The sequence below is a fragment of the Furipterus horrens genome, unplaced genomic scaffold, assembly GCF_987537825.1.
Source record: "Furipterus horrens unplaced genomic scaffold, mFurHor1.1.pri manual_scaffold_13, whole genome shotgun sequence".
Classification (NCBI taxonomy): domain Eukaryota; kingdom Metazoa; phylum Chordata; class Mammalia; order Chiroptera; family Furipteridae; genus Furipterus; species Furipterus horrens.
The window spans coordinates 3,454,782-3,478,930 of NW_028327183.1; the positions used below are offsets into that span (position 1 = coordinate 3,454,782).

General features: G+C 57.0%; 1 protein-coding gene across 1 annotated transcript in view; it reads left to right on the plus strand.

Annotated features, from left to right (window-relative positions):
* Window positions 1–3,020: 3,020 nt before the first annotated feature.
* Window positions 3,021–24,149, plus strand: part of NKD1 (NKD inhibitor of Wnt signaling pathway 1) — a 60,849-nt gene continuing 39,720 nt past the window's right edge. Inside the window, exons 1-3 of the mRNA XM_090260653.1 lie at window positions 3,021–3,196; window positions 3,324–3,359; window positions 4,011–4,144. Of these exons, the coding sequence (XP_090116779.1) occupies window positions 3,172–3,196; window positions 3,324–3,359; window positions 4,011–4,144 (195 nt within the window). The 5' untranslated portion in view covers window positions 3,021–3,171. The remainder of the gene's footprint in view (window positions 3,197–3,323; window positions 3,360–4,010; window positions 4,145–24,149) is intronic.

Consider the following 24,149-nt stretch of genomic DNA (forward strand, 5'->3'; position numbering starts at 1 on the left):
TCTCTCTTATCTCTTCCTTGCCTTCCTTCCCCATTCTCCTCCCCCAAAGGATGGGAAATCTTCAAAGAAAAAGATGTGTCACTAAGTATACAGCCCAAGAAGTGGGCCAGATAAATTATTAAAACACATAAAAAGACAGTGAGTCGGGAAGCCGGCGGAGACGGATTGGCCACCCCTGGTGGATGGTGGGCTGGTGGCTCCTGGGGAGCCCCCTCCTCAGAGCCCTGGGCAGGCTAAGGCCTCACCACAAGGCCCACCTCTCTGGTTTCTTGCCCAGGGCCAGGTTGTTGTTGATGGTGGTGTGGGTGTCCCCATTCCAATACAGCAAGCGCCGGGCGCCTGCTGGGCTGGGAAGGGCCAGACTGAGGGTAGAGAGGGGCCTGTGTGTCTGGGCTGGACATTGGGGGATTTACTTCCCCCAAGACTCAAACTGGTAACTGCGGAGTTTTAGTCGTTGCTTTTATCTCCTTTTGAACTGTAAAAAGAAATTCCCGAGGGGAAGGGGGGATACTTTTTTTCTCATGAAAGAAGAAAGCCATGACCGATTTAAGGAAGTAACCAACTTTCTGAGCACTGTGAGAAAGAACACTCAGAGTTTTGCTTTGATTTCCATGCACCACCCCGGCACTGGTGGGGCGTGGGGGTGAGAGGGGCCGACAGCGACCCCAACCCCATGCCTTTTCCTTCGGGGGGGCTCTGCGGAGAGGCTCCCACTCTGCTGCAGACACTCAAACCCCCGCCTCCCTCCCACCCTGAACCTGTCAGCCTGCTCCGGCTCTTGCCTTTCCCTGTGCAGCTCAGAGGTTCTCACGCTGGCACTACTGACATTTGGGGCTGGATGCTTCCTTCATTTGGGGGTCTGTCTCCATGAGAGTGAGGACGGTCGGGTTCTGCTCTCTGATGCATCCTAGCTGGCACTGAGTGAGTATTTGTTTCTAGAGTGGAGACTGTCTCACGGCGGAATGTGAAGTTTGGACTGCGTTAGGACAGCCTGACATGGAACGGCATGGCAGCGGGGTCCACAGGCTTGAGTTTAGCTCCTCACCAGGTCACTGGCTGCTGTGTGACCTTGGACCAGGGACTTCACCTACCTGAGCATAGGAGGTCCCCGCCTTTGTAACCAAATACCAGCCTGCATCAGAGAGTGGTGTGTTGTAAGGTCTAGATGTGACTTAGACCAGTGATTTTTAACCCCTTTCACCTCATGGCGCACATAAACTACTAAATTTCTGCAGCACACCAAAAATATATTTTTTGCCGATCTGATAAAAAAATAGGTATAATTTTGACTCTTGTCACACCGGATGGCTATTGTTGTGTTACTTGTGGTCTTTTTTTTTTTTTTTTTTAATTTGGCAATTGAAGGGAAGAGGTCAGTGCCCCTGACTAAAAAGTCAGGTAGTGCATGTTTTAAAAATTCTTGTGGCGCACCAGGTGAAAATTGCTGACTCAGACCATGGCTGGCATGGTACTGGATGAAGAATTGCTGTATAAAATGGACAATAACGTACCTGCTTATAAGACTAGCCTTCATTTTCACCAAAAAGGGTGTCAAAAAAAGGAATTTTGGATGATGGATGAAGATATTTAGGACTCTGGAGGGCTATGCAGCACCTGATGTCCTTCGGAGACATGTAGATGCTCTGGACCTGTGATGGTCAATACAAGGAACAATAGCCTCTGGCTACATGTGGCTACTGGCCACCTGCAGCGAGCTTAGTCTGGGTTCAGAGCACTCTGAGCATAAAATACACAGCGAATTCCAAACATTTAGTGCATAACAAAGAATGTAAAATATCTCATTATATGTTGAATATTTCTGATAAAGTAGATTAAATTATATTTATTAAAATTAATTTCCTCTTTCAACTTTTTTTTGTTTTAACTGTGGCTAACCAGAAAATGTAGAGTTACGGTTGTAGTTCACATTGTCTTTCCATTGGATGGGGCCGCGCCAAGGAGCCGGCAGAAACGGAAGACGTAAGCCTCCACCTTACAGATGCTGAAACTGAGGCTCTCTCGGAGAATTCAGTCCAGGAAACAAAGCTGGCCTCACTCCCAGACCAGGGCTTTCTTTTCCCAGCCCCAGGCTGCCAGGTCCTAGGATGAGCTTAACAGCAGGCCCAGGACGTCCCCAGCAGAGCAGGCATTCTCTCCGAGAACCTCTAAGGTGGGGTGGAACCCCTTGATGTCGCCCTTCCCTCTGCAGAGACCTCCTCAGACAAAACAAACAAGCCCTTGGGTCTGGCAAACTGCAGCGGGGAGCGGAAACCAAGGAAGATCAAAGACCCAGTGGTTACCCCCTTCCGGGCCGCGCAGCTGGCGGCGCGCCCCGACCCCAGGCCTCCTGGCGAGGGGATCCCAGCGATTGGCTAGCAACTCCTGGTTTTCGGACACTTGTCACCGCCAGGAATGGGCTGGGTCCACAACTGGCTGGAGGATCGGTGGGGGGCTTTTCCTGGGCTCTCAAATCAAAACCTAGAGAGCGAAGCAGGGGGCGTGCCACGAGTAATAAACGAACACTTTCTGCAAAGGCAGGTCGTGGGGAGACTGGGAACGGGCGACGCAGCAGGCGTCCTCTCCAGATCTCAGTTTCATGACCTGTAAATTGGAGCCCCTGGGTCCCGCCCAGCCCGCTCCAAGGGAAAATAGAGCGGAGCGAAGGCACAGTACTGATGGCGACGGGAGCGGCTGTCCTAGAGAGGGCAGGACCCAAGAGGGTGTCTGTCCCCATGTGCCTGCTGGCCAGAGCCTCCCACCCGGGTCTCTGACCCAGGGTCTCCAGCGCCTGGCACCCGGCTGGGGGGCGCACGCCGCAGCCTGGAGGGGGCGCTGCGCCAGATCTGCAGCGCCTCGCTGCGCCCCGCCCCCAGCCCTCTGGCCACGCCCCTGCCCCGCCCCCTCGGCGGCCCGCCTCGCCTTTGATGCGCCGCGCCCGGCCAATGGGCGCGCGGGGAGGTGCGGGCCGCGGCGGCGGGCTGGGGGCTCGGCACGCCCGGGCGTCAGTCGGGCCGCGGCGACGGCGGCAGGAGCCAGTCCCGGTGCCGCCTCCGGCTCCGCTCGGCTCTGGGGCTGCTCCGGGAGGCGGCGAGCCAGGCGAGGGGAGGCGAGCCGCGGGGCCGCGGGCCGGGCGCATGGCTTAGGGACGCCCCCGCCCGCCGCGCCCCCAGCATGGGGAAACTTCACTCCAAGCCGGGTCGGTGTCCTTGCCCGCGCGCCGGCCCCCGGCCCCGCCGCCCTCGCCCCCGCGACTGCTAACTCTCTGCTCTCTTTTCTTTCCTGCTCCTGCCTCCGCCGCCGCCGCCGCCGCGCGCGATGTGCAGCCGCCGCCGTGTGCAAGCGCAGGGAGAGCCCGGAAGGTAGGGGCGCGCGGGGCATGGACCCGGGGAATGGATGGAACGGCCTAGCCCGCGGGATCTCGTTACCAGGGCCACCCCCACCCCCAGCGCTGGCCACGAGTCCCACACACCCGCTCCCGGAGCAGCCTTCGGGCCTCCTCTCTGTCCATCTACCCGCTCCCGGTTGTCCTGTGCCCCCTCTTCGGAGCCTCAACCCCTCCTCTCGCGGTCCCCGCCTTTCGCGCTCGCGGCGCCCCCTGTTCAGACTCCCAAACCCCTTCCCCCAAGATTCTGGCCCTCATGCCCTTCTTCCAAGATCTTGGCTCCTGCGCCCACTGCGCCCCTTCTCCTGAACCTCACTCCCCCTCTTCCCCTTACTCCGTGTTCAGTGCGCCCGTCCTCAGACCCTCACCCCGTTTCCTCAGCAGCCCCGGCCTCCGGGGCGCGCTCTTCTGATCCCCAGACTCTTCCTCCTTGGGTACTGCTCTCCCTGCTCGTGGGGCTTCGCTGAACCCCTTCTCCAGATTGCCTGCGCGCGTCTCTCGGATTGTGCCCCAGCTCTGCACCCCCTCCCGGCCCCATTGCCTCTGCTGCGCCGGCTCTCACCCTTCTCTCTCCGTAACTTTCGCCCCGGGGGGCCAGACTCAGGGGCTTGTGTGGTCCCGGCCCCAGGTGACAGCTTCGCTGTGAGTGCTGCATGGGCTCGGAAAGGCATTGAGGAATGGATCGGCCGGCAGCGCTGCCCAGGCGGCAGCTCCGGACCCCGACAGCTGCGGGCGGCGGGCACCGTTGGCAGAGGAACCCGGGTACGATCCCCACGCGCCCAACTTTCACCCCCAGAGATGGGTCTCCATACCCACCCACCCCAACTGGTAGCACCCTCATGGAACAGCACCTAAGTCCAAAAATCCCCTCTGCTGCCCCTGGCTCCACCAACATGACCCTGTACCCCCATACCTTGAGGAACCTTAGAGGTGACATGGGTAGCAGTCTCCTGTCTGGTGGGGGGGCAGAGGGTTTTCTGGGGGAAAGGTCCTAGGTGAGGGGGTGATGCAGGTCCAGTCTGTGCTGGGTCCGGGGAGGGGGGTGGATTTGGGGGCCTGCCCTGACTACCTTGTTTTTGTGGCCAGCATTCAAAGGTGGGCTTAGAGCTGGGGCTGGGAGAGGGAGCAGGCATTGAGGGGTGTCTGAGTGGAGCGCAGGACTGTGCTGGCCTCCGAAGGTGTTTGTACGTCTGCGGCATTTGTCAGTACTGTCTGCCCGGGAACCCCGGCAGAGCAGGCTGCCACCTGGGTGACAGAGCTTGGGGGGCGCTGAGAAGACCTGGTAGACACCCTAGGTCGGCTCACAAGGAGAGAGCACACCTCATTCTGCTATAGCCCAGGCCCGCTCCTGAGGGTCCCTGAGGTTGGAGTTGTTTCTGGGGGAGCGGTCGATGTGACAGGGGGGTGAGTGAGTCCAGGCCCAGATCCTGGCCTGGGACTGGTGTTCACAGATGTCCTCTGAGCTCCGGAGCTCTGCACGGGCTTTCAGATGGTCTGCGTGGAACTCAAGCAAGCCCAGGATCAAAGGATGAATCAACTTTTTGATGTGACATTTAATTTTTTTTCTAACTTAGAGGGGAACAGACCGAGTCTCAGGTCTGGTTAGTTCTTTGGTCTTGCCCACCGGCTGGGGAGGGGCCCGTGGAGTTTTCAGATGTGTGTGTGCTTGAGTGGTGGGACCAGGGCTGCCTCAGCGCGGTGGCGGGGGCCCGGGCCAGGCGGGGAGTCTGCGCTTGAGTGGTGGGACCAGGGCTGCCTCAGCGCGGTGTTGGGGGCCCGGGCCAGGCGGGGAGTCTGCGGCCAAAGCCGACTCTTGTGCACGTAGGAACTAACCTCTGTGTCCCGGAGAAGCTCCCATCTGCTCCGCCACCGCCTCCGCCTACTTAGCTGGGGCTTTCTCTTCCCACTTCTCTTCACCTGTAGGCTGGGATGGAATCGGAGCTGCTGTCCCCCCAGTACAGGCCAACCTTGGGGGGTGGGGGCACTGGAGTCAGGGTCCTTTAAAAGCACCTACAAACTTCCCTGTCTTCCCTTAGCATTTCTGGTTTATGGGCTACATATGTTTTTAAAGCCCAATGAAAATGATCCGATTTAGCCCTATGAACAAATAAATGCATTTGTGGCTCAAGACAGAGGCCAACTGAGTGGATTTCCATTAATCAAGTTTGGGGGTTTTTTCAGCCTGTTTATTTTTACAAAGTATTCCTGTAGAATGACATTTTTTATTTTTTGCAGTCTCCGCCCCCCGCCCCCCGCCTCCCTTTTTTCCTTTCCTAAACTGCCAGGCAGCTTGCTCCACGCTTTAGGGGAAACTTGAAATACAGTGAGGGCTTACTTCAACTGACTTTTATCTTCAAAGCCGTAACAAATGTTACCCGCATGTTTTTGGTGGGTCTCCTTGGCATCCAGTCCTGGAGGATGGGAGGGAGGAGGAAGGAAGGAGAGAAAAACAAAAGTCTGTCGTTTTTAATTAAATAGTAGTGTTCCCAGCGAAAGGAATGTGAGTCAGTAAAAGTTGCCATGGGGGGAAGTGAGGGAGGGTGGGGAGGGGGCCCCAGCTTAGGTCGGTGGCTTTGGTGAAGTCGCGGAATTGTGTTGCCTGGTTCCCCGCCCCCGGGCCGCAGGCAGCATGGGCTAGGGCTCACCCCCTCCCCTTCTTGCCCCCTGTCTCAGGGAAACACTGAGGGGGCATTAATGTTTGTTCAAAGTACTTTTGAAGATGGGAAACACAGAGCCATCGGCATGACATATGTTGGGCGGTGGAGGGTGGGCCCTGGCCCTCAAGATCCTAAGGGGAGGGAACCTCTGCTGCCTCGTAGCTGTGCTTGGTGACTAGGTTTCCACCAGCCCAGGCCCAGCTACTGAGTCTGCAGAGGTGCGGGTGGCGTGTGCCCCCTGGCAGAGGTCAGGGGAGCCCAGCGCAGGGGCCTGCAAGGTGATTTCAGGTGGTGCCTCGAGGAACATTTTTAATCCTACCAGTTACTTTTTTCTCTTATCGGAAGAAAAATAACTAGGACATGAAACCCGTGATTTCGCGGATATTATTGCTTAGGATGGAGCTCCATTGCGAGAGAGAGTCTAAAGTTGACTCCGAGGAAAAGGAGGTGCAAGTGGGCGGAACGGTGACTGTGGGAACAGGATGTGCCAAGTGGGGGAAGCACTGAGGTCCTGGACAGGACCGTGGCGGGCACCCCTGGGGCCGGCTCACTCTCTGTGGCTCCCAGCGGCAGGTGCTCCTGTTAGGTCATCAGGATGCGGGAGGCCTTGGGTTCCAAAGCTGCTCCTTCCAAGTGCCCCCACCACTACGGTGTCTGCCCAGAGGGTGCTGTACTCACCCTTCCTAGAGCCCTTCAGGATGAGGCAGGTGTGGGGGTGCGCAGACGCAGGAGGGGCGCCTTCTTGTCCTCGTCCCCCCTGACAGAGCACGTGAGTGGTTTAGTAAATACATGTTCAGAGTGTGTCTGAGTCCCGTACAAGGTCCTGGGCTGTCAGAGGGGGACCTCGCTGGCCCTAATCTCAGCCTGTCTTCCTGAATACAAAAGTGACGTCAGGCTCTGCCCCAAGAGCTTGTCACCTTGTACAAGCCGTTTTACTTCTGCGTACCTTAGTTAGCTCATCTGTAAAATGGGCGTAAGGAAATTTTCATCCCTAGCAGGGTTATGGCTGATAACTCTGCCCAGCTGGGGGGTTCACTGAGATGCTGGTACAGGGGACGGTGGGGGCCCAGATTGGGAAAGCACCTTATTTATACGCTGTAGACTCACTGGGAGGGATGCAGGCGAAGCCGTGGCTTCTGTTCTCTCCACGGGCCCAAGGAGAACTCCGGGGGCACAGGAGCACAGTGGAGGGGCATAGTGAGGACTGCAAGGTGTGCACGGAGAGCGAAAGAGGACCAACGAAGCGCCCCGTTCGTAGGCCCAGCAACAAGGTCCTCGCCAGAGAGACATGGAAAGGAGCATAATGATCTCCGAAGGATTAAGGGCGACAGTCTTGGCAACAGGAAGCAGTAACAGGCAGGGACAAAAGAAAACCGACGGGAGATGCGGGGTGTGGAAGAAACAGTGTGTGAAATCAGAAAGCTGGATGGCGTAGAGAAAGCGACAGGACGGTACTCGGAGCAGTGGCCCGGGCGGCCGCGTGCGCGCGCGCTTCTGCGGCGTGGACATGTGTGCGCACACGTGTGTGCACATGCATTTAAGACAACCGCCGCCCCAACCCCCCGTCGGCTCTTTTGTTCCTTTTCGTCCAATGCCTGAAGGGAGGCTCTGGAGCAAAGGTGGCTGCCAGGCAGTTTGGAAATTTGATGAAGGGGACACACCGTGCATTTTGTTGTTGGGGGACGGTGGGGAGCCCGCGGGTCCCGATTGGAGGCCGGCCCGGCTGCCGCCCGAGTGCCGGATTCCCGGGGAATTACCCTTGGCTGATACCAGTTGGCACAATTAAAAAGCCCCATGTCTTCACCATATGGAAAGTGTTAGGCCTCCTTACGTGGTTTCAGAGCTATGTGCCGGGAGGTAGGCTTGACATTTGAGGTAGAGCATAAATTAAATATTTGGTGTTTGGAATTAAAAGATGATTTGCTTTGAGGCTGGCAGAGAGGCATCTGGGCCTCCACTTGCTGGTATCTCGGACTTGTCCACGGAGGGTCTTCTCTGCCTGTGGCCCCCAGACCAGCTTCCGAGCCCCGCCTGGGAGCTTTCTTTATACCTGGGGATCAGGGAGGAGGGACGGGGGCTGCCGGAGCTGGGCACAGTGCCAGGTGGGGCTTCTGGTTTCCAATAGGTCTTCGTCCCTTAGGGTGGTGCGTGGTCGGCAAGGTCACGTTCTGGCTGCTTTAATGCGTCTCCATGACGTGGTCTCGGGTAGAGGCTTTGAGGAGAGTCTCGTCCTCCTTTTGAAACTTTTTTTTTTCTTTTAGAAAGAGGCCCGTTCCGTGGGTCAGGCTCTGTGCATATTTTAGTCCCTTGAACTCAGGAAAAGTCCCCCTGCATTCCCATTTTGCGTGAGGTGTAATACACCCAGGGCCAAGTAAAGGCAGGTGACCACCACTGCTGGCCCCACAAGCTCCCAGCACCTGGAGGGTGAGTCATGTCCTCTCCCAGTGGGGACATCAGAAGTGAGGAGAGAATGTGGGCAATGGATGGGCAGAGAGGATTTCTCTTTGTAGCACCACGCTCAGGGACCCACCTGTTCCCCAGAGGATTTCAAACAGCAAGGTCAAACTGTTCAGCAAGGAAAGAATCCCTTTCTGGGCAATGCACCTTCCCTGCGGCAGCCCCAGGGCCCGTAGTGGGTGCTCGTGAGATATCTCCTACATGAAGGAGAGAGTGAATGAATGAATGAATGAATGAAGGATGGATTAGGTCACCATCCCTGCATCCCTGTCCCCCCCCCCCCCTCTTCCCCAGCCCGATGGAACCGGATACAGGAGCAAATGGATTAGGCCTTTTCTTTCAGGCACTCGGCTGTTAATTACGATTCATAATGAATTGTCATTCATTATGAGTTCCCTACCTGTGCCAGGCATGAAGATACGGTACCAGATGACACAGCTGTGGCCCCCATCCTGTGGCTTCCATCTGAAAGAGCGAGCAGGTGAATGGCCATACCGGCCGGCAGCAAACCCCGTGAGAGGCTGTGTGAGGCAGCGTTGGAGCCGAGCCTGGAAGCCAGGGAGGGCGAAGGGGTGGCGGAGCGGGTGGCCCGTGTGCAGGGAGGCGCCCCGGCTCGCGCTTGTCCGTGGACATGGGTGATGGTCGGGTTAGGATCTCCAGAAGGGACTGCAGGTCAAAGTCGCTCCACAGCCTGTGGGGACTGGATGTCTCTCCTGGTGCTCAGTCCTTTTGAAAAGCCCCGCACGTTTGGGACACTTGGCACATTGAAGTACCTGTCCCTCGGGACAGGTGTGTGGTGTGGAGCCGCTGGGCCGTCAGTGTGCTGCCCGGCCTTGGAGCTGGTTGCCGTGGGCTGTCAAGGACTTGGGGGCACTCCTCCAGCTATTTGGATGGATTGGTGGCCCTCATCAACCTGTGTGGGGAGGGGGGTCAGCTGTGAGGAGCCCGATAGCTGGCCCTGGTGGGATGTGGGGGTCCTGGGGGGTGGGGCTGGATGCCCAAGGGCCAGGGCACCAGAGGCAGTGACAGGCCACTCCCAGGGAGACTCACCCGGCCCCAGAACTGCTGTGAGCCCGTTCTAAGGGACCAGGGCCCCTTGCCTTGGTTCACCAGGTGCGTCAGAGAAACGGGGGTGCAAAGGCACCCACACATCAATGGGCCGGGCCATGGCCCACGAGGCCGGCCGGCTCTGGTCAGAGGCCCTCCACCGTCCTCCTGGGCCGAGGGTTCTTGCGGCCTCGCTCGCTGGCTGTGGGTTTGCAGCGTGCTTCGGTTCAGAAACTCTTGGAATTTTTAGGTCGCTTGTTGGATTCCAAAGCAGGCGCTTCTGGCTGCCTCCCTGACTTCCCCTCTCCTTCCCTCACACATGTTCTTTCTGGGGCTCTTGTCTCTCATAGACATTCTTTCTCCTCCCCTTGCTCTCATTCTGCCCCTCCCTCCCCCCTCTCCCCGAGGAAGGAAAAAATTCAGACTCTCACAAACAAAATATCTGCCATTCCATCCGAGGGAGAACTGAGGCAGGAGCCCAGAATATCCTGGAAGGAACGCCAGCGAGAGCTGAAGGCCTCGGTTGTTTAATCTGGAAGGCGGGCTTTGATGTCACCGTGCTCGGTTTATCCTGGGAAGCTGCCTGCTTCTTTATGGCTGGCTTCAGACTCTCCACACGAAGAGTGGCCGCGTTCCTTCGGGGTGGAGGAAAAGCCTGATCACTCCCCAAAGGGCCGGCCTGGTGATGCCGCCGCCGCTGCCAAGCCCAGGTCGGGTGGAGAACCTTTTCCAAACAAGCCTTTCCAGAGACATAAGTAATTCTTTGATAACTTCCCGGGAAAGCAGAGGGGGCTGTTTATCCATGTGGGCACCAGTCACGGGGCTCTGTGAGGAAAGCCTCGGGTCCCCCCGCTGAAGTCATCCTCAGCCCCAGGGAGGTGCCACTCAGGAGCCCTTGCCGCAGGCTCTGCGCGCTGGGCTGTGCCCTGGGGGGGTGTTTGTTTAGAGGGCTCCGTGAAACGGGTCTAGGCCTCCCTTTCTTGCTTGGTGAGCCACGCGGGTTGTGGCCTGTGCGTGTGGCCTTGCGTGTGGCTGACGCCTTTCAGAGGTCTCCAGGTTGCTGGGTGGGCTTCACTGTGGTGTGGCATCAGGAGAAGGGTCCCTCCCTTCTTTGGGGCTTGGGTTTTCCAGCTGATGAGCAGGATAAAACATTTATTATAGTTTAGCAACTATCTATTGAATACACTCTATTGAAGTCATTTGTGCGTCTGTGCAATACATACTGAATACCTAGGTTGGGCCAGGTACACATTTGCTGCATCAATCGAGCATGGTCCTTGCTCCCGTGGAGCTTACACTCTAGCAGGAAGTATTTTTAAAAACAAATTACACAGTCTAAGTTGTGCTATGTGCTTTAAGAACATTTAATGGCAATCGGACCTCATCGGGGTGGCTGTTCATTCCACAAATCTTGGATCGTAGGTAGGGTGCTGGGGAAACTATGAGGATTAGGACATAGTTCCTGCCTTGGAGAACTTAGCATTTAGTGGAACTAAACTTTCCCATCTGGTTGATTTTTCTTATCTTATTGCATTGGTTCCCACCAATGGTTACAATGTTTAATAACCATTAAGAATATATTTGTTGTTTATCCAGGGAAGACAGCTTTCTTCACCTCCTGGCTTGCTGAGGTTGTTAAAACCAGGAATGATTACTGAGTTTTATCAGCTGCTATTGGGGTGCTGCTGGAGCTGCTCATTCTTCCCTAATGTACGGTTTGTAGGCGTGACTGGCATCGCTAGATTTCCTTTTGCGCCCCTGAACTCAATCCTTGTCGTGACAGACTGCTGTCTTAAAGGGTTTCTGTTCTTGATTTACTAATATTTTTTACTTTGGATTTTTGTGTAGATATTCATGTTAGACTGTTTGGCTCCTGGTGTGGGAAGGTGGATACAGAACACGGAAGACAATGTTACGGGAATGTTTGAGGACCCTCTGGGGACACTGAGCATGTAGAGCAGTGAGTGCCACGTGGTCTAGGGTCAGAGGGGGGTCCCACAGATCTGTGATGTAAGCCCCAGGGTGAATGGGGGAGAGGTGGCGGTGAGCAAGGGACTGGGAGGGGGTATGGAGCAGCCGTGTGACTGTTCGCTGGGGGGACCAGCAGCGCGTGGTGAAGATGGCCATTCGTTAGAGATGCTGATTGAAGTTCAGTTGGCTGAAGAGGGGTCCGGACCTGGGCCTGGGGCTTTCTCAGACACCTAACGGAGCTTGGCCTTTGTCTGCAGGGGAGACGAGGGTCAGGCCCTGTGTGAGGGGCCGGCAGGGCAGGGGTGAGCCCCGTGATCTGGGGAAGCTCTCGTGCAGGGAAAGAAGGAATGTGGGGGATGGCTCTCTGTTTTAAAAATACTTTGGAGGATAAAGAGGAATCAAGGGACTCTTCTCTGGGCTCAGTGAGAGATTCTGGAATGTCTACATTGGTCCAGGCACAGCACTTAGTTCTCAGCTGCCATCCAGGGGACCCTTGAGGAAGGATCAGAGACGTCGAATAGGACAGCAGGCAGAACACGGTGGTGGTTAACGAGCAAGGACTCTGGAGCTTGATGTCCTGGGTTCAAATCCCGGCTGCGCCGTTTTCTCACTGTGGTACCTAGGGCATAGTGTCGAACCCCAGGAGAAGAATAGGATGCAGTGAAAGAGATGAAAGAGTGGCTTCCGCTCTGGATGGGGAGGTGACGATAAGCTGTTGAGGCCCAAAGAACACTAGCCAGGCCATGAGAGGTTTGGGGAATGCGTCTCAGACCAGGGGTCTAGGAAGTGCAAAGGCCAGGAGGCACGTTTGCTGCTTAGAGAGAGTCTTCAGCCCACTTCCGGTGCCTGACTGAGGCCGGACTGCAGCCTCTGAGACGCGAGGGCAGAAATCCGGGGTCCCGCAGAGGGACTGGGCAGGGCCTGGGCGTGGAGGGTGCTGAGCCCTTGTCTGCTCCCCCGCAGGTCTTCCTCTCTGATTATGTGATTATTATTATTATTTTTAAAGGTTTTATTTATTTATTTTTAGAGAGAGGGGACGGGAAGAAGAAAGAGAGGGAGAGAAACATCACTGTGTGGTTGCCTCTCGCACGTGCCCCCAACTGGGGACCTGGCCTGCAACCAGGAATGTGCCCTGACTGGGAATCGAACCAGCAACCCTTTGGTTTGCAGGCCAATGCTCAATTCACTGAGCCACACCAGTGAGGGCTTATTATTATTATTTTTACTGATGTCTGTCCACTCCAGCTTCTCTCTTTTCTGTCTCGGGGGGACGGCTGGGGAGAACCTGTCAGTCGCATGGGAGTAGTCAGCCTGGAGCTGGCTGGCTGGCCTGGCCGGTGCCGCTGTGCGCCCTGGCCTTGACTGCAGAGCTGGGGCCCTGCGAGTGTGGGGCAGAGAGCATAAAGGGCCCCTGTTAGCAGGCTGGGCCTGTCCACCCTCAGGCCACAGGTGAGGCCTGGGGAAGACCACAGCCTCCGAGGATGTTTTTCTAACTCGTGAAAGCCACGTGGGCTGGCCCCTTGCACAGAAGCCATGGCTTATGGCAGCTGCACTGAGCAGGCTTGGGGGTGCTGGTTAGGGGTGCCACCCCTTGCCTGGCTTCCAGAGGGAGCCTTGTCCTGGTGCCCTTGGACCTTGACTCAGTTTTTTACCCCTCTTCCCCCAAGTGATCTACATGGACTTTAAAAGCAAAAGGGTGCTGGGAGAAAACCGCCACCAAGCAGGGACAGATTTGCCTTTTCAGTGGGCACTGGGGGCTGCCCTTCCTGCTCCCCGGCCCTGGAAACCCAGGGGCGTGCTGCCTGGGTCAGTGCCGGGCACCTGCCTCCTTCCTCCGGGCTCTGCGGTGCCACTTGCCTCAGCGCCTGGTGCCGGCTCTGTGCTGAGCCCGTGGGTGCGGTCCTGAGTGTCTGCTGCCCGCTGCGCCCCGGGCCGGGCGCTGTCCGTGCCGCTCCGTTCTCACGGCACCGTTGGGGGGCTGGGGCTGTTATGACGAGTCTGCTCCTTATCCAGGCACGCGACCTGGAAGTGGCGTCTTGCTCCAGCCAGACTCAGATCTAGGTTGGTCTGATTTGAGTGCCATCCTAAACCAGACGACATTTTTTTCCCTTAAACTATGTTACAACCCCATTTGTGCTTCACAAAAACCCATTTAGTGACCAGCATTAAAAAACGAAACAGGAAAGAGCACAGCTGTGACAGATCGTCACGTCGGGCAAGAGTAAAGGTTGCTCTGTGTGACTTCCTGTGGAGTTTGCAGACACGGACCGTGGGCGCGGGCAGCCACGTTTGCAGCTGACTAGCTGGATCGATGTAGGTGACCTGTATTTACGTCCTTGCCCAAACCCGTGTGTGCAGAGGCCCGTTATAACACGTGATCCTTCCTGTGGGTCGCCCTCAATGGCTTTGGTCACGGGTGTGGGTGCTGAGCCTGAGTGCCTGGTTTCAAGGCCCGGCCCCGCTTCTCACTAGCTGTGTGACCTTGGCCAAGTTCCCTCACCTCTCATTGCCAAAGTGGTGTTTTGTTTGTTTGTTTGTTTGTTTGTTAGCTCCAGGCCTTTTGGTGCGTTGACTTCTTGGTCAGGACCAATTCTCCCAGGACGGCCGTGCGTGCTTTCTTGCTTAGGGGCCAGGAGAGAATGGGGCAGCCGTGTCCTGGGAGGAGGACGTGGCTGAGTCTTTGGGGGCCGGACAGAGCACTGTGTTGGGAACTCTGAGCCTCGGTGGGGGTGAGGGTGGCTTAGCTAGCAGGTGTCCACCATGACCTCTCCTGGCCTCCGCTTCCTCCTCTCAGAATGTAGTGAAGAAGGGAGGGTGTTTACATTACATTTCGCTGTATCACAAGTGACTCCAAATGACGTCGTCATTTGAGGACCTGCTCCAGGCTGCGCAGGGTGCGTGGGACTGGGCGGCCGTGGCTTGTCTGCGGTCCCCTGTGGTACAGTTACAGTGGCTGGGAAGTTCGGGCCCAGCTGCAGCAGCCCCCCTTGGGCCCTGTGTCCGGGGCCTCGTTTTTCCTCCAGGGGCCTGCGCGCGTGCTTCGCTCGGGCTTCCTTGTAGGATGGTGGCCCCGGGGAAACCGGCTCGTCGTAGGATGGCGGCCCCAGGAGCGCCACCATGGAAACTGCCGGGCCTTTGTAAGGTGAGGACAGGAACTCGCAGTGCCACACTCCCTTGGTTAAAGCCAGTCCTGGGTCCCACCCAGACATCGGGGAAGGGACTACACAGGTGGGGTCACTGGGGGCCATCGACGTCATCTACCAGGGAGGGCATGGTCTCCCGGAGAGGAATTGCCAAGAGGCCGGAGGAGAAAAAGGACTGAATGCTGTTGGTTGGAGTTCGGATCCTGGCGGTCGCAGGTGGGCTGGCAGGGGCTGTCTCGGTGGAGTGATGCCGGTGGTCAGTCTGGAGTGGGTCATAAGGGCACTGAGGAACCCTTGCAGTGAAGAAGCACATACTTGCAGGAGCATCCATGGCTGCGGCACATATTTGGAGGAATGGAAGCTTCATAACAGCTTGCATATCCATCATGGGGACGGGCTTGTGAGCAGTGGTGGGGCCACTCCGTGGGTCTCTCTGCGACAGGTGGGGGGCTGCACACCGACGGGAAGGAGTCCTTGAATGAGCCAAGCAGGAGCTCAGCCTGCGAGTCATGTGGTCCTGGTTTTTGTAGGACTCGAGTCTCTTCGGGCCTGGGCATCTCTGTGTCTGCAGGAACCCAGAGAAGGATCGGGAAGAATGTCCTGTTTAAGGCTGTTCCCCTGGGGTGCGGAGGGGTGGGGGAGGGTAGGGGATCTCACTTTTCACATTATGCATTTCTACACCGTTGACTTCTTTTTCCACGAGCGTGTACTACGTCTGTGTTTTTCCGGAAGAGCATACATTTACAAGCGATGGAGCGATGAGGAGCTAGCTGGTGCAGGGAGCTCTGTGAGAAGCGTCACTGACAGAGGTAGAGCGCGAAGAGTGGGCAGAGGCTTAGGAAGGACTCAGGGTCTGGCCTGAGGACCCCCTACATCTGAAGCTCCTCGGTGCTGTGTAAATGCAGAGACCTCGGGTCCCCGTGCCCCAAAGCACCCAGAATCAGGGTGTCTCTGTACTGGGTGATGGCTGTGCTGACAGGGACCCTATAGGAAAATGGGAGGTGGGGGAAGAGCAGGATGGGGGAGGGCTGAGGCTAGCTGAGGTAGGAATGGCCCTCCCCCCACCTGTAGAGCAGGGCCAGGGGTGGGAATCAATTGAGTGGCCCTTACGGAGGAGCTGGCCCCGTCCTCTCAGTCAGTGGCTCTGTCTCCTGCGTCCTTGCTCAGGGCTGTGGCTCTTGAACTTGCAGGTGGACTTGGAGCTTTACTGACAGGCATTGCCTCTGGCCTCTGTTGCGTGGGCTGCCAGGCCTATCCTTCTACACCGGGGTGGAAGGGGATGTTGAAAGGACTCGGGGACTGGCGCTCTCTACCGGTCCTGCTTCTCTCGGGTCAGCTGCATGCTCAGACAGACTCCCCCCGGCAGCGGAGCCGGCGCCCATCGGTCTGGGCTTCCCCCTCCGGCTGGAAGAGAGAGTCCAGCCGCAGCGGGCGGGGCTCTTGTTGTTTTCATGGCTCACAGACCCATTCCAGAACCAGCCTCTGTGCCTCTGACCATTCTGGGTCACACGGCTGTCATGGAGTGAGGGCTGGGATTAGCCGCCCCCACCCCGAACCTCAAGGGCAGGGAGGTAAGGGGTGGGGGGCTTCCTAAAGAAAAACCACTGCTGAGGGCTGAGGAGAAGGCTGGGAATGCACGCTGGGTGGGCGGTGTGGGCATCTGTGCCCAGCCGGGCTCCTGGAGGAAGGCTCCCTGACCACAGCGCCGGGCCGTACCTGGTCAGCATGGGTGGGGGCCAGGCAGCCCAGCAGGTAGCTGGCCATCTTGGGAGAACCACTCCTTGAGAGTCAATCTTAGAAGAGCCCGGGTGGTTTGCCACCTCCTCCATGCAGCCCACGTGGGTCACAGCCTTTCTTCAAGCTCCTGGCCTGTCCATGAGGATCATAGATCGATGTTTCTTGACCCCCAGTGTGTAGGTAACAAATCCTTTGGGGAGCCCACTAAATTGAATGGTATCCCTCCCCTCAGATAAGTGTGCTTACACCTTTAACTCCAATTTCAAGGCACTCATAGCCCCAAGGTTAAGAGCTCTTGACTTAGTTTGTATGGCTACCTTTTAAAACTCATTTTATTAACCTGTTTCCCTAGGTGGGTCTTCCCCCAGTTGCAGGGGGCACAGAGCTTTGAACCTGGGCTTCAGATCTGGTTTATCCTGAACTGTGTTGATGTTGGGGCTTAGTTTCCCCACCTGTGAAGTGGGGAAAAGAATACCCACCTCCTGGGAGGCATTCCAAGCACGAAATGAAATGATGCACATAGTGACTTATGGCTTGGCCTGCAGTGAGCCCTCAGTGAACGGGCCCCACAGCCTCCGGGGCTGCCTATGGTCTGCGCGATCCCAGGAAGCTCATTCTGTCTGTCCGGGTGCAGGACAGCACCTGGACAGAGCGTGGATGCTTTTCATGGATGAGGAGAAGCCATCTTTGTTTGCTCAGGAATTGCCATGTGATGATTATGTTTTTCCCCTCTTCCAGACGGGGAAACTGAGGCCCGGTCGTTTTCCGTGACTTCATGTCTTGGGGTTCATTTGGGTTAGTTGTGTATGACTTTACACTCTGCCTGGAGGGCACCCCTCACTTACAGTCGGTGCCTCTTGTCGGGACAAGGACAGGCCACAGGTGACAACTCAGCTGGGTGTGACGGCTGCTTGACGGAGTCCCCAGACCCCTGAGTCCCAGCCAGTTGCTCCCCAGCCCACCTGGTGGACCCCAGGTCCAGGGTGGTGGGCACTGCTCTGTAGAAATTTGAACTAGGGCTTCGCTTTGAGAGTATTAAGCCACCAGGTCCCTGGCGCTTACAGCAAATCAATCACTGCGTTACGGAGGGACCGTCAGGGTAGACATGACTTCATGAGCTTGTCAGAGAGCCTGCCTCTTCCATGTTTCACTCTCCAAGATTTTTGACTTTCAGAAAAGGAACCGCAGATAGAGTTACCACGTTTTACAGAAATATTTTTATTGGGCAGAAGATTGCTTTATGGCGAGAGCCAGTTATTTCAGGAGACAAGCAAAGGGCCCTTTATTCCCACGTTCTGCGGGAGGAAAATATTATGCTAGGAAGCCCGCTTCTCGGACGGGACGTTGGAGAGGCCAGGCCACACTTGTGGAGTTGGGAGTGGGTGACATGGGATGGTGTGGGGGTCTCGGGGACCCTGAGCATGCACCCGCTTCCTCTTAACGCCCCTGGGGAGTCAGGGCTTGTTTTGCAGGCAGAGGAAGCCTGAGGTTGCAGAGCAGGGAAGGGAGGTGGTCAGAGCTGGGCTTTGACCTGGGATGCAGGGCAGAGAGAAGAAGGAACTGGGAGGGCTCCCCCCAGGGTGTGAGGTCTCCCACTGGGGAGACAGCAGGCCTGGGGTCAGAGCCGGCCCTGCCATCTGCTGGGGTGACCGCACCCTCACCCGTCTGAGCCTCAGTTTTCCGTGTGTAGGTGGGAGTAACATAGTTGTCAGCGGTAAATGAACCCCTCCATGGCCAGCGCTTACTCGCTGACGCCGTCCATGCTGCCCGTGGGGACTGTCCGAGGCAGGCCGGCCGGCCTTCCCTCATCCACACCCCAGAACCGGCGTGTCCTGTGGCTTCCTTTGCTGGAGCCTTCAAGTGTGCGGGGCTGTTCCCCGAGCCCCATGGGGAGACGTCCGGTCTGACGACACCACGGGCCTCCTTCCTGAGCCTGCGGCCCGTACTTCAGTGCGTGAACGGGACTGTTCTCTCCTGGAAGCGAGGGGAAGAGATACTGGCTTGATGGAACTCAAGGAGGGTGTGTGTGTCCTTTGAGGACCAAGATTTCGTTCTGTCCTCCCTCCGTCGCCGTGGAGGGAGGGCGCCTGCCAGAAGCCCTGTCTGTGTGCGCGCAGCCCTGTGCCTGATAAGGAGCCGGCTCCCCTGCCCCTTTCTCGCTGCTGACCACGCTCCCTTCCAAGTTGGGCCGCGGAGAGAGTGGATTTATTCCGTTCTCTTCCCCACCGCCCTTTCATTATATAGAACGGGAGGGAGAGTTTATCTTGGTCTCGGGGAGATCTATCGTTGCAGCTGGGGAATGGCATCCAAGTTTACAGAATGGAGTCTGGTGCCCGGAGCCTTTGGGTAAATATTTTGGGAAGTTGGATTCCGCCGGCATTAGGGCCCATGGGCTGGGCGGTGGGTGCTTTTCCAGGACAGGGTGGCTGAACTTGGACTCCGCTCGGACAGTGCCTTGCACAGGGGCTACGTCCTGAGGAATCTTAGCACCTAGAATTCCTGTCTCTTAAGACCCCCTTGTGCTGCGCCATCACCCCCCTGCCCGGACATCCATGCATAGTTTCTTCACCTATTGCAAATGCACCTGCCCCCTCTCCATCCTGTTTTCTTCCTTCTCTGTGACCTTTAAGATTCGTTCCCCACACCCCCGCTGTGGCCTTCCCCCAGGGCTGTCCCCCTGGATCCTAAAAGCCTTCACAGCGCTTTGCTGACGCCTCCTGTGTTCTGCCCTGGGTTGACCAAGTCAGACAGGTGCGCCCCAGACAAGACCCATGTTCTCAGGCCTCAGTTTTTCTCATCAGTAAAATGGGATAGCGATAACAGAACCCCCTTTCTAGGGGGAGGGTGGAAAGGGTAATGGGTGGGAAGCCTCAGGACCTGACGGACAGTAGGGTTTGGTAAATATTTCACTCCCCACTTCCTCCCAGATTATAAGCTGCTTGAGGACAGAGGCCAATGTCTATTTAGCTTTGTATCTGCTTGGGAACGTGGCGTTTTGTCTGCAATCCCTGAGATCGCAGTAGGGGGTCCTGCAAGTTTGGAGGGGTGGCGATACTCTGACGGCTCCCTGGCTGGAGAAAGTTCCTCCAGCTTGGGTTTTCAGGCTTGGGGATGATAAACACCGTTGCTCTGCAGAGCAGTTAGAACCCAGGGAACATGCTCCACCAGCGTCAGCCACTGAGCTTCTAATATATGGCTGATTTCAAAGGCTTAATCTGCAGAGAATGAATATATTATAATCTGCAGAGAACGAATATATTATAATTTGCCGTCAATAATTTTTACATTGGTTATATATAATGATATTTTAAATGGCACTATTCTAGATATATTGGCTTAAAGAACATTCTTCAAGTTAATTTCACTTTTTTAAACGGGGCTACTGGAAAAATTAAAGTTACACATACGCTTCCACTCTGTTCCTATTGGGCAGTGCTGGTCTGGAGTCCAGACCCTTCTGGACTTGCCCTGAAGGAGGCTAAAATGGGTTCCTGGGGGCAAAAAAGAAATCTCTCTCCTTTCAGGTATAAAGCGCAGATGTATATGCTGACCTACCTAAACAGATACACAGTGTATCTGTGGTGTTAAGATCTCACGGTGGGGTGATTCGGGAAAGCAGCCTCAATCAGCTCCGTATGGGGCGGGGGGAAGAGAAGGAAGAATGAGGGATCCTGCTCCAGAGACAGCCAGCCCTGAGTCAGAGCCTGGCTTTGCTCAGCTGTGTGACCTTGGGTGAGTTCCTTAACCTCTCTGTGCCTCTGTCGCCTCACCCTAAATGGGAGGAGAAATGAATGCTGCTCAGCTGTCATGTAGGTTAAATAAGAACACCCATGAAACACTTTGCTCGGTACGTGACACGCAGAAAGTAGGTAATGAATAGGACAGTTATTATGGTTATTCACATTAATATGCAATTAATAGTAATATAATTAATATTTGGCATCTGGAGGCCAAACAGGGTAGGGCTTCCACTTCTGGAATTTAGAGTGACCGTAACGTCTGGCAGCCTCAGGTTTTCCACCCGACAGTGTGTTGCTGGGGTGACTGCAGCATCTGTGCAGCGCTGTGTGCTGAGCGTAGATGTGGCCGGGCGCCCTGAGCCAGGATGGGGGGTTTCTGCACCCAGGGCTGCTCGTTGTGGCCCCCACTGGGCTCAGGGCAGGCCCTCCTGGCTGGGTGGGCATCCAGGGGTGAGAGCTGGGCTGGGCTGCGCTGGGCATCACCACCTTCAACAGGAGAGCTGGGAGGAAGGCGGAGGGGGACAGGGGGGCTACCCATTGGCTGCCCGTTGACCGCTTGACACAGACAATTGGATTAAAGGTGCCTTTTAGGGGCTTGGAACTTGTCAGTGCCATGGAGGGTGCAGACTGCAACCTTCCGGTAACAACACCGAAGTCCCTCTTCTGAGGTCACCGTCGGAGAGACACAGATGCCCAGGCTGGTCCTCCTGCGGGAGCAGGTGATGGAGAGGCGCTGGTCCTCAGCGCAGCCGGCCCACAGCTGGTGCACCCAGGGCTGATGCGCGTGGCGGCTTTGGCGGCATTGGCGGAGGAGAGCTTCAGGTGCCCGGAGACCTGGGTCTCCACGGCTTGATAGCTCCCCTTGGTGCCACTCACACACTCTAAGGTACCCTGTCTGAACCTGCCCTCCTCCTTCCCGTGGGACCCATGAGTGCTCCGGGCCTCGGCGGCTCAGACCCGGGGGCTCCATCCACCTGGTACTCAGTCAGAAGCTGGAAGGACCTTCTCCCCAGAGATGGAGAACTTGTACCAATCCTATGATCCGATTCAGTGACTCTCAGATTTGTCCCCTGCTTGCCATCCTGGCCTAAGCGCTCATCATGTCACACTTAGGGGATTCCAGCAGCCTCTGATAGTTTGATAGTTCGGCCAGGCTGCGTGTACGGTGCCAGTGGGGTTTTACAGAATCGTGCTCTGACGTGAATCCCCACTGTGACTTCCGTGACCTTTATGGGATGTGTTGGGTCCCTCCCCAAGTCTGTGAGGCTGAGCACAATTTTCGGCTTTCCCACCTCTCATCCCAGCTGCCCTCCCTCTCACCATGCGGGTTCTGTTTGAACATGTCCATCACACCCCCGCCTCAGGGCCTTTGCACATGCTGTTCCTTCTGCCTGAGATGCTCTTCCCTATACTCTGCCCAGTTCTCCCCACTCATTCTTCAGGGCTCAGCTTCCACATCACCACTTCTGAGCAGGCTTCCCGGAGGCCCCGCTCAGAACCCGTTTCCTTCCTCACTGGTGTTCTTGCTCCTTCCCTCATCCTGGTTCCTTGTCCTCATCCTCGTCCCAGTGCTCGGTACTCAGCCACCAGCGCTCAGTAGTGATCGACTCACGTGGTAACTGAGTGACCGCTCCCTTCCCGCAGCCATGACCCCCGGAGCACAGTGTGGGACACATGGCAGGACCCATTAATGGTGCAGAACGGCCTGGCTTTGCTGTTCGCTTTGGACAAGGCCGCCCCTCCCTTGGCTTCGACCATGGTGCTTGTAAATGGGGAGTAGGACTCAGTCACTTTGAAGTTGCCTCCGTCTGGGACTTCTTAAGGAATTAACCTGCGTTTTGTCTTAGACCCCGTAAGCTACCTGGAAGGCTGGGAGCTGCAGGGTCACGTGCTCCATCCCCTTCCTTTGTGCTCTGGCTGGGCAGGGGCTCGGGGTCTGCTGTGGAACCCTGGGGAACAGAAACCCTCTGTGCACCAACTAGCCTTTCCCTAAAGGTGGGTGCTCAGCACCCCCAAGATTCCTCCTATTAACCAGCCTGGGCGCAGCCTGGCACTAGGGCTTGTGCATGCCTGCCTCAGGCAGACCTGAGTTCAAAGCCAGCCTCTGCCAACCCCAGAGGGTGCTGAGGCCAGGGTGCTGACCTGCCCACACAGGAGGTGGGGTAGGACAGCGGCCCTGGACCTGGGTGAGCTTGAAACTCCTGCCTACCAGTTACGTGACCTTAAAGCAACTTCCCTCATTTTTCCAGGGCCTCAGTCTCCCAGTCTGTACGATGGGGCTAGTGTGACTCTCGCTCTTGGGGCTGGGGTGTGAATTCCGTGGACCTCATGAACCCCTGAGGCCTGGTGGAGACGTGGCACTCAGTAAGGCTGCTCTTGTCGCTGTTAATAAATATTCCTTCACGACTGCATCTTGTGAGGGAGAAGGAGGTAGGATTTGTCCTGGAATTTTTCCCCCCATGGAAAGGTGTTTGTGGTTTTCTTCCTTCTGGAAACCCCCTGCCCTCAGCACCCCCTCTGCGTCCCTCCTTTGTCCCCCCTGCACTCTAACTGGTCACCAGGTAACAGCTTCTCCCCTTGGAGGGTTGCTATGGAGACCTCCTGATGCCAAACGTACTCTGTGGGTAAGGGCATGACCTGTCCCCTCCCGCAGGCCCAGGGGCTGTGGCCACGCGGAGGCTGGGTTTGCAGTCTGGTCCTCCGCCCGCCCCTTGAGCTGCCCTGCAGAGCCAGCCAGTGCTTTCTGGGGTCCCGTTCGACCCACCAGGCCTCTGCCGCACAGGACCTCCCTGCCGGGACTGCCATCTTGGCCTGGGGCTGAGAGAGCGGCCCGTGTTGGCAGCCCTTTGGAATCTGAGACCCTTCGGTGCGCGGCATCCTGGGGGCATTAACACCTTCTCTGAGCCCCACCCCCAAGTTTATTGGGCAGCTATTCCCAAAGCCGCAGAGTAACCTGGGAAATGAAACATACGACTTCTGGGTTCAACCCCGGCGATTCCGATTCAGTAGGTGTCCGAGGCCCCTTGTGAACATGGGCCAGACCCGCCTCCGCCACAGGGACGCAGAGGGGAGGGGTGGTGCCCCGAAGAGAGTCAGGGTGTCATTACCGCAGAGGGGGCGGGGTGCCCAGCTGCACCAACGACAGCTGTTAACTATCTATATCTTGGGTGAGACCCAGGAGTCTCTTTTTAGCAGCACAGACGTGTGTATGCGTATGTCCCGTGTGTATACACATGTCCCGTGTGTATACACACCTCTACGTTTCTAAATTTCACGGGTGACTTATCCCAGCTTTTTGAAAAGAACATTCTCACTCCCATTTTACAGATGGTAAAAGTGAGGCCCTGGGTGACAAGGGACCTTCTTCCAGGACACGGGTGTTGTGTTGAGGCTGGGACTCGATATTGGGTCCTTCCTGCCTCAGGCCCGGCTGGGCTTCCCCGGACTCCCCACTGCCTCTCTTGGGACTCAGTTTTCCCACCTGTCGGTGGGGCACCCTGCACCCGCCTCGGCCACCTCCTGGGCGGGCAGCGCTTGAGCGTGGCAGCTGGTGCGCGTGAGTCACCCCTCCCGACGGAGGGGGACTCCTTGAAGCCAGGACTCGGGGCTGAGGCTCCTGGGAGGGCCTGTTTGGTTTGGGCGACATTTCCGAGTGGTGCGGGGCCCCATGGGCACTCTGTTTGAGCCGACACAGCCCCCCACCCCAGGGACTAAATTTAGGATTCCTCGGCCGGTGGCTGGGCCTCGTCTTGTTTTTGGAAAGTGTCCATTTTGTTCTTCCCCCTGCCGGTGGCTGAAGCTCAGGCACAGCCAGGGGACTGTCCTGCCTGCTTCCCACTCCCACGCTCTGACCTGAATTGATCCTGAGTGGGTCCTGCCCAAGTTCATTAGCAGCTGGCCCCCCAGGCCTGGTGCCCACGGCAGGAGGACCCGCACGCGGGGCGTGCCAGCAGCCGGGGGGGTCCCCTCCCCACCGCGCCGAAGGCAGAGGCCCGCTGACGAAGGCGCGGGCGTT